Source organism: Xiphophorus couchianus, chromosome 9 (assembly GCF_001444195.1).
Source record: "Xiphophorus couchianus chromosome 9, X_couchianus-1.0, whole genome shotgun sequence".
NCBI classification, from domain to species: domain Eukaryota; kingdom Metazoa; phylum Chordata; class Actinopteri; order Cyprinodontiformes; family Poeciliidae; genus Xiphophorus; species Xiphophorus couchianus.
Window position 1 is genome coordinate 30,175,807 of NC_040236.1, and position 12,750 is coordinate 30,188,556.

A 12,750-nucleotide genomic window follows, 5' to 3' on the forward strand; every position below is an offset into this window, starting at 1 on the left:
CATTTATGCAGCATTCTAATTAAAGAACCCCTACTGATGTCTTGAAAGTGCAATGGGATATTTTTTTTAGTCTTTGTCCAAATTGAGCGTGCAGGACATGGTTAGTACAATCTTCAGTACAGAAGAACAGCTTGTAGGGCACAGAGAACCCATGCACTGATCTGACTCGGCATGGTGCCTCATTCATCAAACCAACAAAGAACAGTCACTCCTCAGCACTTACCTGGGACACTGCATCTTATTCCCAGCTGCACAGTCTGTCAGCGGTTGCTTTAACTTTTGTTGACTTTTCCTGCAAAAGGTCAATCAATCTAGACAGAAGGTGGATAAACCTGGGCTGTTTTCAATCATGATCTAAATTGAACATAAAATAAAAATAATAATAAAGGACAGAACCCCCCCAAATTAGAAAAGTTTTGTTTGGAAATCTTCATAGTAACCTTTATAGATTAAATTAACTTAAATTATGTAATTTAATCTTATGAAAAAATTGTTCTTAGAGGTTTACTTCATGGATGAGTCAGCTCTCCGAAAGCAGTAATAATAGAAATATATATTTTGTGCTTCATGAGTTGCATCTGGCTGAATGTGACCTGGAAATCAATCTTGGTAAAACATCTTAAAGAAATCACATTACAGATTATGCCAAATGCATCTTAAGAAGCATTGGATTGGTTGAAAGATATGCAGTGTCTGAAAAGTTTAGCCTTTTTGCCAATGTGATTTATATGTTAGTTAATTTGTGTCACAACAAACATCAATGGAAAGATTAATAAATGCAGCAGAAGTGATGGGTAGATGACACATCTGGTCCACAGCTCGTTATTAATCACTGTCATTTTTGAATGACAGATCCAAAAATATTTGTTTTATTTAATAAAATGAAGTACCCTTCAATCTATTCATGTGGTAGAGGCCCATTTTTAATTACTTTTGTTTCATTAAAAAAAGATAAAGGTTGATACACTTTGAAATTTGGAAAGACTCCAAACTTTACGCTGATCTCCAATCATACATTTGGTATACCATTGGTCAGGTATATTTATAATTGTTACATGAATTATGATGCTCCAATTGCAGCTGGAAGATGTTTAGATGGTGTCTATACCTGTTTTATTTGTCCAGAAATAAAATGTTTTGCCCATTTATCTGAAAATAGCTCAAGCTCTGTAAGAGCATCTATGAAGATCCATTCTCAAATCTCACAACAGATTCTCAATTTCATTTAAATCTGAACTTGCACTGGGCCATCATAATACATCAAGATACCTTGATCTACCGTAGGAGTTCAGCTCCTGTCCTCAAGGGCTGGTGTCCTGCCAAGTATAAATGTTTCTCTGCTCCAACAAAACTGATTCAAATGGTCCATCTACCACAGGATATCGGCCCCAGAGGACTAATTCTGGCCATATTTAGGGTCATTGTCATGGTGGAAAGTTTCTGGTTATCTCAGTATTAGATTTTTGCATGAAGGCCAAAATCTTGAGTCTCATCAGACTAAAGTACATCGTTTCACAACTTTGCGCCCTTTCCTGAAGTTTTGCCATGTTGAAAAATTATCTAAATTAGACAATATTTGTGGATTCATGAGGCTGTAACGCTACTACTCAATCTTACTGTCAGGACACCTTGTATAATGGCTTGCAGCTTTAAAAACTCTTCAAAAAGTGTGATGTGCTCAACCGGGTTGGCATTCAAGCAAGTACTGCTACTGCTTTTCATTTTTACTGCTGTAAACACACCCACCATCATGTTACATGTGACATCACATCTCCTATGCACGTGGGCCACTTAAAGTCCACGGACTGTTTACACTGGAGCCTGATGGGATTCATACAAAAAAATTGTGAATAATTAATATCAGTTCAAACACCATATTGTGAAAATTTCTTCAATATCCCTGATTATAAGTTACTTTTAATTGTTTCAAAGCAGGTGATTACTTGATAAAAATGCTGATGCGTCAGAGATTTTCTGATGTGAAAATGCAGAAAAAAAAAGAAATAATCAACTGGGAAAGTTTAGACAGTTTTTATAAATTTAATATATCAATATATAGTGATTTATCAACAGCTTGATTTCATAGAAACGTGAGTGAGACCATTTTGGCATAAAGTACAGAGATTCCATGTAAGTACAGAAGTTGCTAAAGGTTTTAACCACCCACCCACCCACTGGACCCCCCACCCCGACCCACCCTGCAAGTTAATCCCCCCTGAAACTCACACAGACACACAACACTGAGAAACGGAAAGAGTGAAAGTATACAGGAGCACAAAACAAGGCACCAATAAATTAAAATAACCCCTTCTCAATTAAAAGAAACAACAAAATTAAATTACAGAGAATTAAATACTACAGTCCGCTGTTAAAAGGTAAAATAAAACAAATGGAACAGACAGGAGAAAACGTAAAAACACTTTGGCAGATTATTAATTTTTAGTTACAATCAAATATTAAAGAAACCCAGTGCTCATGTGTACAAATAAATTTATATATAGTCTACACTCCTTTTTAACCCCAGAAGTTTATTTACACCTTTTTTACAGATACATTTAAAACATTATCAAAAAGGATTTTTTTTTATTTTTTGCTTTATGAAAACGTATTATTTACACTTCATGATTCAAAACCATTGGTCTGTAACTGCCAGACCCCAGCACCACCCCACCCACAACCCCTTTATTTCCTCCCCCTCTACTAAGAATGTAACCTCTTTACACAGTGCAGAAGGCTTCTTGAAAAGTTTTGTGCAACAAACAGCGTTTAAAAAATGCCTGTCATGTGGAATGGACGCTGAATTTTCTTTTACATTTCCTAGCAGGCGATGACAATTTTCAGAAAAAATACAGGTGGGTGGTTCTTACAAAAGCAGGAAAATTTCTTTTAACACATAGACTGTCCAGACAAAAAGGTGTCTGCAATGATTTATATCAAAATGAAACAGATGCCACAACCTTCTTGCCCACAAAACTTCATTTAACACTGGCTGGTAGAAAAACGCAGTCAACAGAACACTTCCCTTCAAGTAATCAAACATCAAGTAGATCAAATATGACAAGTAGGAATGAACTGACAAACGTTGAGGAGTCACAGTCCAAAAACCCCACATAATAAAAAGAGGAAGCGGTGGATTAAGGAAAAAGTCAACAACAGGGTCAACGAGAGCTAAATGCCAGCCAAGTGGAGTGAATTTCCTTCCATAGTTCTAAATTGTAGCTGGAGCGGAGGCTGCTTCTTCTTCTGGCTGATTGTTTGGTGGTCTGCAGGTTTATATTCAGGAAAGAAGTTTTGTTTTCAGCTCTGAAGCTTTTCCAAGTTATTTGTGGGGTTTCGGGGTTATTCCTTCCAGTGCTTTTAATCTTCCAGTGTATTCTGTTAACAAAAAGACTGAGAGCCCTTGTTGGAGAACATATGACTGAGATGAAGATGGGTGGAACAATCCCCCGTTTCCTAGTTGAAAACTGTAAATTCACAAGTATGATGAGGAAAAGAAAGATTGTTGCCATTGCATGAGACATGAAGAAGAGGAGCGATGTTTAAAAGCACTCAAAAAAATAAATTTTTAGGTAGTAGGAGAAGTCAACATAGCTGTCAACCCTGTAGCACACTACTAAGATTAGTCATAAGAGAAGTTAGTAGTTAGTGTGATGAGATAACAACACGCATAATAAATAAACCATCAGTGGTTTTAAACAGAATTTCAGGTGACCTATTTTTTTTAAAAAAAAGGAAAGTAAATGCATTACAAGTTGTTAAAAATAAATTACAAATTTATGTGTTTAAATTAAAGATTAAATATTACTATTAGTAGTTTTTACCGAGGAGGTATATACAATATTTATTCGACATGGTGAAGACCTGGCTTTTATTCTTGGATACCCTGTCACCTAGAAACCATGTGGAGCAGCAAATAGGAATTTACTCTCTCTCCCACCTTTACAATTAAAATTTTATTTCTTAGAGCCTAGATTGAATCGTCTACGAAGTAAAACAAGACGTTCTTCTGACATGAATACAAATGATGAAAACCAATCTGGGTTGCACAAAAAAGCTGCTTGCTCTGTATATTTCAAGTTTCTTATATCAATCTGGTTCTTAAAGCAGCTGAACACTGCGGTTGCACTAAAAAACACAACGGCATAATCCCCTAAAAAACACTAACCAAAACTGAAGTACCCATGTAACCATTGTAGCTACATTACAATAACTGAATCAACTCTCACAGCATATAAGCACACAGCAGAAATGACCCTTATAACCTTTGCCTGCTGTTTATGGGCTGGACAGACAGTGAAATTATGAATAATGTTGGGATTTGAGCACTGATTTGCCCTAATGGTCCCCATATGTATGGAACGGTTTTGTGTCAAAGATCACTGGTTGACCTATACGTCCACATTATTGCCTGGTAAAATGAACAGCCAAAGCTGGTGACTGGACTTTCCCCGTGTCCTTCAGAGTAGACGGCTCGACTGAAGGTGACCACAAAGTGAACCGGCCAATCTGTCTTTTGCACTGTAGCAATAATAACTTTCCCACAATGTCACGCTCAGGCAGCTAAATAAATAAGCAATTTATCCTCCTAACTGCAAATTCTCAGCATGGAACTGCATTAGTCCTGAGGCGAACATGGACAGAAAGGACAGAGCTGGGCTGCAGAGCTGACTCATCGTAGGGTCCTGTCAGCAGAGTCTGAGACCAATTCAGTCTTAGAAATTACAAAGATCTCTGACCTGGGGCTTTTCTTCTCTTAAAATTGCTGTTCGCTTTAAGTATTTGGAGAATAAGATCATGTACCGGTCACTTTAACATCATTTCCCTACTAATTCAAATTTCAAATTAGAACTTTCCTTATAGTCATCATGGATAAGCAGCAGCAATAGGAAATATGGTTAGATATTTGACCATTCTTCTCAGCTCTACTTAGGGAGGACTCATGATTTTGGAACCTTCAAATAGTTCTTATATCCTACAAAATCAATTAGCTGAAACAATTCACTAAGGTATCTCAAGAAGATGAAGAGGCAGCATCTAGCACATGGCTGTAAGCTCTGTCCACTCTTTCAAACCAAAACTATAGTTCATCAAAAAATAAATGTAAAGACCCAAAACACTACTTGTAATAAATTCTATGTATCTAGATATTAATGTCCAGCAGAAACAAAGTTAGGATACAATGAATATTATTATTATGATTTTATATGGTTGAACAGATTGGTTTAGTTAAATTGGTGAGCTGGTGTCTACAATTGAATAAAAAACTGCTATAGTGCAACTGTATGCGTGTATGGCAAACAAGATTAACTGTCTGGAGTTAGCCAAAGCTGAACGCTTGTAACTTTTGTTACCTATAAGCGTGTACTGTAGGCTTAAGTGCATTGGAAGTAGGTTCATTGACAATGAAATGGACAATTTGCAAGTGATTTTTCAAAACTGTTTTGTCTAAAATTCCTGTCTCAATTATTAACCATAGCCCACAACATCTTCAATAGGGGTATCAGGTCTGTGCCAGAAAACCAACCAACCAACCAATCAAGCTAAACCCCACCAGTTTTACAGGTAAGAATGGTCAAGTCAACCAGTTGGACAGGAATGAGCAAAACTCTTCCAAGGAATAGAATGACAGAATGTCACAATGCAACACTGCTGGAATTCAGGTAAATTAACTATATACAAAGATTTTTCTGTTTTATCTTGTGTCTTCTTCCACTGGGGTTGTCAGTTATTTAAAACTCAAACGTCGAAGAAAAAAAAGAAGAGAAAAACACAAAAATCCCTGAATAGTAACCTATGTTTATGACAATTCAATGAATTCATATCAGCTTACAATACTGTAAGCAACCACAGGAAGACTGTGTGTCATTTTTTGCAGATTCCTCCATTCAAACAAGTTTTTGCTCCTTCACATTTGAAACACAGCATTGTTTAGACTTGTTCAACAATTGGTGTGGAAGGCAAATCTTTAATGCTTAGATTCAAATGATTGAATGATGTCCAGAGTAAGTGAGTTGCTTGTTGTAACAGCTATTTTTCCATTTCCATGATTATAGCCTGCAGTTATTTACAACTGGAACATGAAATGAGCAATTATTACTGTTTTCAGTGGACATAAACTCCATCTGATTCAATGGGCTGGAAGCACGTTTGAGGCAAGTCAATGGAAGATCGGCTCTTTACGCTGGCTCACACATTTCTTCCCTATCCATTTCTAAAATCAAATCAGTGTGCCAGGATTAGCCAAGCATGATATTCTACTGATCTGCTCACACAAAACCAGAGTGAACGCTCGGTGACAGCAGCGAGTGATGTCTTTCAAACGTGGGCTGTTTTTCTGCATCATCTCATCCAGTTGCACTAACCGGAAAGTAGCTACACCAGGAATAGCACTGGGAAAAGTGCCGGGAAGTCACAGAAATGGGGTCAATGAAGTTCAGCACTAACTGGTATAGTACATCAACTTTAAGATGAGACGAGTTAAATTGAGGGAAAAGAAATCAATCTGCGCCTGAATGGAAGATAAATACAGAAAAGATGATAAAATGTGAACTTCAAACATGTCTTTTCCTGTACAATTACACCACTAGAAATCATAACATACAAAAGCAGGACATTCTTTTAAAATCTTAAAATATTAATGATGTCTTTTGTGCATAATTGCTTCCGAGCAGCAGCTCTATATTCATATCCAGGGCAATCACAGGAAGTAAAATACTAGAAGGAACACAAACAGAAAAATGTAAGAAATATATGAACTCTACCCATCACAGCTAATCAGCCAAGTCAAGCTCGTTATTGACTCTGTGCATACCTCTGATACAAAGAGAGGGATTACCCACAATCCATTGTCCTGTCTGCCTTACTGCTTTTTACCTTGGGGCACAACCTTCTGGAGGCACAAATCAGCCAGACAGAAAAACTGCCTCCACCACTCTTTCACCCCAAAACCACCTCTAAACATCCAGACAACCTCATCCCTTTTTTTCTTTTTACCAGTCCCCTTGACTATGTTTAGCATTGCAACATGTCAGTGTACAAATAATAGATGGCCTTTTCCTTTCAAAGTTTAAAAAAGACTTGTGAACTTGTAAAGTTAAGGAAACCAGAGGAAATATGACATCCTTGACTTCTGCTGCACTGTGCAGAGTATACATGCAAACTTCATCAAGTAATCTCGCCTTTAGGACTACACACTGACAGATGCGAATTACATATTTAAAACGTATAAATAAATTAAACAGTCAAAACATGAGAAATTTCCCCCCACTTCTGGTGACCGGCCTTTGCCTTCAATTTTCAAATGAGGTTAGTGTGAAGGATATCATCTAGCAGCATTTTCACACGCCACTACTGTTAGGAAGCAGCAGAAGAGGAAGAGAGGAGTGGAGTAGAGGCTACTAAACTGACACTAATGAAAGTGGTAGTACCTAGTAATAGTAGTCAGAAAGAAGGAGAAGAGATATGTAAGTCATCCTTGCTACTTAAAAAGGGGGAGGCAAAATGTGGACTCCATCTCATTCCCCTCTGCGTTGTACTGGCCTCATTGTAGTGGTGCGGAGGTTGTGCTGAGAGAAGGGATAGGAAGGGACTGAAGGGGAGGGGGGTGAGCAGACTGCATTCCCCTCCCTCATCAGGGATAGCCATCATCCTCCAGACTGAGTGCCACGCGCTGTAAACAGCAGATGAAAAGATGGTTACCACAGCAGGGAGCAGACAAACAGAGCGACACAATAGAGTCAACAAGGAAACCTAAAGAAAAATGCAACCTTTATCTTTCTTGTGGTCTTTCTCCTCACAATTATCCCTCCTCTCCCTGACCTTTCCTAATTATCGTTTCTCCAAATCCCACCATGTGCTTCTACTTTCCCTCCTTCCCTGGCTGCTCGTACAGTAGACGAGGAATGCAGCATTCTTGCTTACGGCTGCAAATGTCTAGCCCGTATTTTACCAGAAAGATTTCTCGGGCTGCTGACCTGCCTGACACAAGAGGCGAGAGGAGTGAAGGCGAGACGAAGAGAAAGAGATCTAGTGTAAAAATCAAATACAATGGAGATTTTTATATACGTAAATGATTAAAAAACTGCTAGAAAGAGCAAAATAGTCGCCTCTCTCCTGCTCTTCACTGAACAGTGCTCTTCTTTCGTCCTTGAATCTTAATCGTGCACCTGTTTTATGTCTGCGTGTGTGTGTGTGTGCATGCTTCTAGCATGTCATCATGCCAGAGATACCCACAATTCCCCCCCCCCCTCTCTTCTACAGAGCACCACAAAGAAATCAGTGTTACCATGACAACCAATCAAAGCACACCACTTCCTTCTCTCTCAATAATTACGTTTTGGCTATCCTTAACAGAAGTCTTCCTATCAATCTAAACATACTACATAAAATAAACATCCTGAGTGTCCCAATAACGCATTTTTGATGCACAGGTGCATCCTAGTTAATTAGACTATCTTTGGGAAGTTAATTAATTTCATTAATCAGTTCACAGAGTTAATCTCACTTTATATAGATTTTTTACACACAACAATGACTTATGTGTTTGTGTTGGTAAGGTTTTATGACCATGTCGTGCAGGTAATTAAAGCCAAACATTCAGTTTCTGAAAACATTGGACTAACATAGGAACAATAACAAGATATATTGCACCCATATACACACTCAATATTTAGTCAGGGGTCATTTTGCATAGATTATTGCATGGAGGAAATCAACATGTGGCACTGCAAAGGGGTTAAGGAAACCCAGGCTGGTTTAAAAGCAGTTGTCAGCTCATTTGCTTTGTTCGCACTGGTGTTTCTAATCTTTCTCTTATGAATGCTCTGGGGTTTAGGTCAAATCAGTTTGCTGGCCAAACAAGCACCTTTATATTGTGGTCATTAAAGCAGGTGCTGGTACCTTTGGTAGTTGGGATGGTGCCAAGTCTTGCAGGATAAAATCCCCACTATGCTTGTAGGATGAAGATAGCTGCGTTCACTGTGGAAATATCACACTGGACCTCAATGAGTTTCGATTCTGTGCTTCTTTTCTTGCAGATTCTGGGACCTAAGTTTCAAATGAAATACTGAGCCGAGGTAAGGTGCTTCTGAAGTTGCTTCTTGTTTAGGAGTGCCATGGAGAAAGGGACCAGGGTAGCACATGTCCTCAATACATGTGTTTGTTGCTGCCCTTGAAGCATTAACTTCAGCTGTAGTTCAAGCTTTGTGAATCTCCCTCTAACTGCTGAACAGGCCTTGCTTCAAAATACTCTGTGTCTACCACTGTTGATTGTGTCCTTTTTTTCAAGCAAATTTTCTTTCAGTCAATTTTCAATTAAAGTACTCGCATACTCCACTCTGCACAGTCAGCTAAATTCTTTAGCAACGATTTTTTTGGAGCTTATGCTCTTTATGGAGGCTGTTAATGAATATCAAGACATTAATTTTTCTTTTAAATATGGACATTACAACTTTGTGCTAAAAAGTCATTTTTTGTCCCAATGTTCTAGTTTACTAAATTTTGGGCTTCCATAATCACAGCAAACACATAAAACATTTTACTCTGTGTGTAATAAGTCTACATATGAGATTTTTTTTTAAATTTAATCACAGAAATGAATGACAACTTAATTTATTGAGTTGTTGAGTTACAATTGTAAATTGTGAGCTGGATTAATCAGAAATACATCCACATCAGCAGGAAACCAACAGCCTAGCTGTGTGGATTGTGATGAGGAGATTAATAGTTATTGGTCTCAAGCTGGGAAAGTAAAGTCAATTTAGCTTCAGCCTGTCTTTTGTCCTGATTTGAGCTTTCTTTATATGTTTTGAGTATTATTTTTTCAGTCATTACAAAATGGACATGAACAGCTGGGAAGGCCTTGAGCTCCATTGTCCAGCTTTCAAGACATCAGCAAAATTGATCCACTTCATTCCCTCAATAATGTCCAAATTGGAATAATATTTTGCATAATATAGAAAACACTCTGAAAACAGAGTGCCTAAGGTTTGGTGTCCAACGGTTTGGATAATGTATTTTTTATTTATTTTTTGTTATTATCCATTTAAATTGTTGGGTTTATGAAGTGGCAAACATCTAGTTAATCTGCAAAAATAAAAACAGAAACAGAAACCTTGAATTCAACAGCTCCTTTTGTGAAAAGAAGATGAGTTTTGAAAGGAAGCACAATTGCAACCAGGTGCAACTACTACAATGCAAAAACAAATGGGATGAGGGATGGTATTGGGAATGTTGTGGCTTAATGTCAGGGACATTGGCCGATGAATGACATAGGTGTGTGTAGTTGGTGCTCTCAGTGACTTAAAAATGATATGTAAACATCTGGAAGTGTGCGTGTGCGAGCCTGCTCTCTCTTCCCACTGGGGAACCTTGAGCATCCTCTCAATCCTCAAAAATTTCCAAAGACCTCCTTTTACTGCTTGGTATGCCCTCATTTGCCACTGGAAAGCATCGGTGCTCCTGAGTACCAGTGAGAGTTACTGTCTGTGACGCCGCCCCCTAGTGGAAGCGCTATGAACGGCTGGCTGTGGCTGCCACTCACTGGCGGGTAGACGTGACCAATGGAGTCGCTGTGCCGGCCGATGTGAATCTCATCGTCGTCGTCCTCTGTGGTCTTGCGGTACACAGGGTTGTCGAAGTTCATGCTCTTGGTGTTCTTGCGTCGCCAGTTGCGCCAAACCAGGTAGCCGCCGGTGCAGAGCAATCCAATGACCACTGTGGCAAGGATAGGGACTGCATGTGTTTAACACACACACAACAACAACACACGGCGGGAGCGTTAACACAGCCCAGGGGACATGGAGCGGCGCTTTAAGCACTAACACAAACATAAACACAGCTTGCATTGTTTCTTTTATCAGCTGAAGGCTCATCGTTTTATTTCTTTTTCCAGATTTAAATAAAGAAGATAAACATCAATCATTTATTTACTTATTTTTTTCCAAAAGGGATTCAATGCAAATTTTGTAATATTTTTTTCTGCAATTAAACAAGAGTTGTGATAAAAACTGGAAAAATATTTTAAGGAATAAATCATTTCTAAAAGTACACAAAAATTGCACCAGTAGAGCGCAGACATGAATTTGCTCATCTCCAGAGTAATAGTAATTGAATCTAAAATCTGTACAAAAAAAATAAAAAAAATTTAAAACAATGAGCCGTCATACGTAATTCACCACAATACAGTGCAAACATTTTAAAACCATCCCAAATTTCTTTATACTTTGCCTCCAGAGAGCCTTTTGTCTTTGACTGCTTTTTAATTTTCTGTATGCTTTTTGGCGTTTGCTTGAAAATAGACACACGAAGGACTAAAAATGAACTGTCAGAGCAAACGTATAGTTAGAAAATACTAATAAAAACAATTATGTATTTCAGAATTAGGGAAATAAAAACCAGTTCAGACCTGACAATATATGAGAAATGAATAATTCATTAGTTGACCATGTAATGTGTGTAAGATTTTCAGCACATAGGTCTTTGTGAATGACCTTAGGCAGTATGTGTTAAAATACAGAGTGATTTGTAAATGTATTCATACTCAAACTGTATATAGTCAGACCAATAACAATTTTTTTTTTGATGTTACAAGCAAAAACCTCAGTGTAGTTTATTGGCGTTTTATGTTCTACACAAACACAAATATGTGCCTTTTTACTGAATCGGAAAGAAAAGGTCACAGAACTCTGAACAGAAGTGATGTCCATTTATGTGACCAGCTTCCATTCCACTGCTCAAGAAAATCACTACTTTATTTTTCACAGTGGAAAGGTACAAGGAATTTTGCATGTTGATAGTTAACATTCTCATCTGACCAAAGCACGTTGTTTCCTTTGTTTTCCTATGGCAAGCAATAGGCCTACTAATTTTGTTCAATTAATACATTGTTCTATCTAGCCACTCCTCTGTAATAAATTTGAAAATGTGTTATGTTCCTTTAATTATACAAGAATGGATTCTTTCTATAAATAAAATCCAAATGAAATGTAATAAATTTGTGGTTGTACCAACAAAAATGTGCAAAAATTAAAGGGACCAACATTGGTGTTTGCAATTTTCTTTTCCAAGGCAATATTGGTAAATCTTTTGTTTTTACATATCTTTTGTGTGTCATTGGAGTTAAATAATTAAACAAAGGAAATGTTTCAGTTTCAAAGACAGAAAATAAGTGAATAAAACAAAAATCCAAAGAAAAAACTTTAGCAACCCGGCTCAAGACGACATAAAAGCAAATTATAAAGAAATAAGCTGTGGATCCAGTACTGCATGTTCCCCCTCATCTCACAGAATGACACACATAAACATTAATCAACATGCGCAGTTTACCTCAATGAGTGCCTCCATTCACAATCATCCATATACTATAAAATCCCATCCTCAATATTCACACACACACACACACACACACACACACACACACACACACACACACACACACACACACACACACACACACACACACACACACACATATACATCAATAGAGGCAAACATAAAGGTTGCAACATAAAAGCATGTAGCATTCAAGACCAGAGGCAATTGATTTAGCTCTTGTGTTTTTTTAATAAAAGTCCTGCAAGGTTGCTTAGCTGTCATCAGCACATTATCCCGGTGCTCCATTTGGGATATGATTTATAATTTTGTGCTCGCCTCGACTGCAAAATGAAAGAGTATCTGCAGACGGTCTGGCTGTGGCGTTTTTTTGAACGGGGTTATTAGAGGAGAATGGAGAGGGGAAGAGAGGAAAGGAAG

General features: G+C 37.8%; 1 protein-coding gene across 4 annotated transcripts in view; it reads right to left on the reverse strand.

Moving 5' to 3' along the window:
• Nucleotides 1-2,241: 2,241 nt before the first annotated feature.
• Nucleotides 2,242-12,750, reverse strand: part of lrp8 (low density lipoprotein receptor-related protein 8, apolipoprotein e receptor) — a 161,074-nt gene continuing 150,565 nt past the window's right edge. The window contains exons 18-19 of one of the 4 annotated variants that reach the window (XM_028027770.1): nt 10,541-10,713; nt 2,242-7,669 (exon numbers count right to left, since the gene is read on the reverse strand). In XM_028027770.1, the coding sequence (XP_027883571.1) occupies nt 7,631-7,669; nt 10,541-10,713 (212 nt within the window). In that variant the 3' untranslated portion in view covers nt 2,242-7,630. Of the gene's footprint in view, nt 10,732-12,750 lie in introns of all 4 variants that reach the window. The other 3 variants (XM_028027769.1, XM_028027768.1, XM_028027767.1) reach the window with 3 other exon arrangements.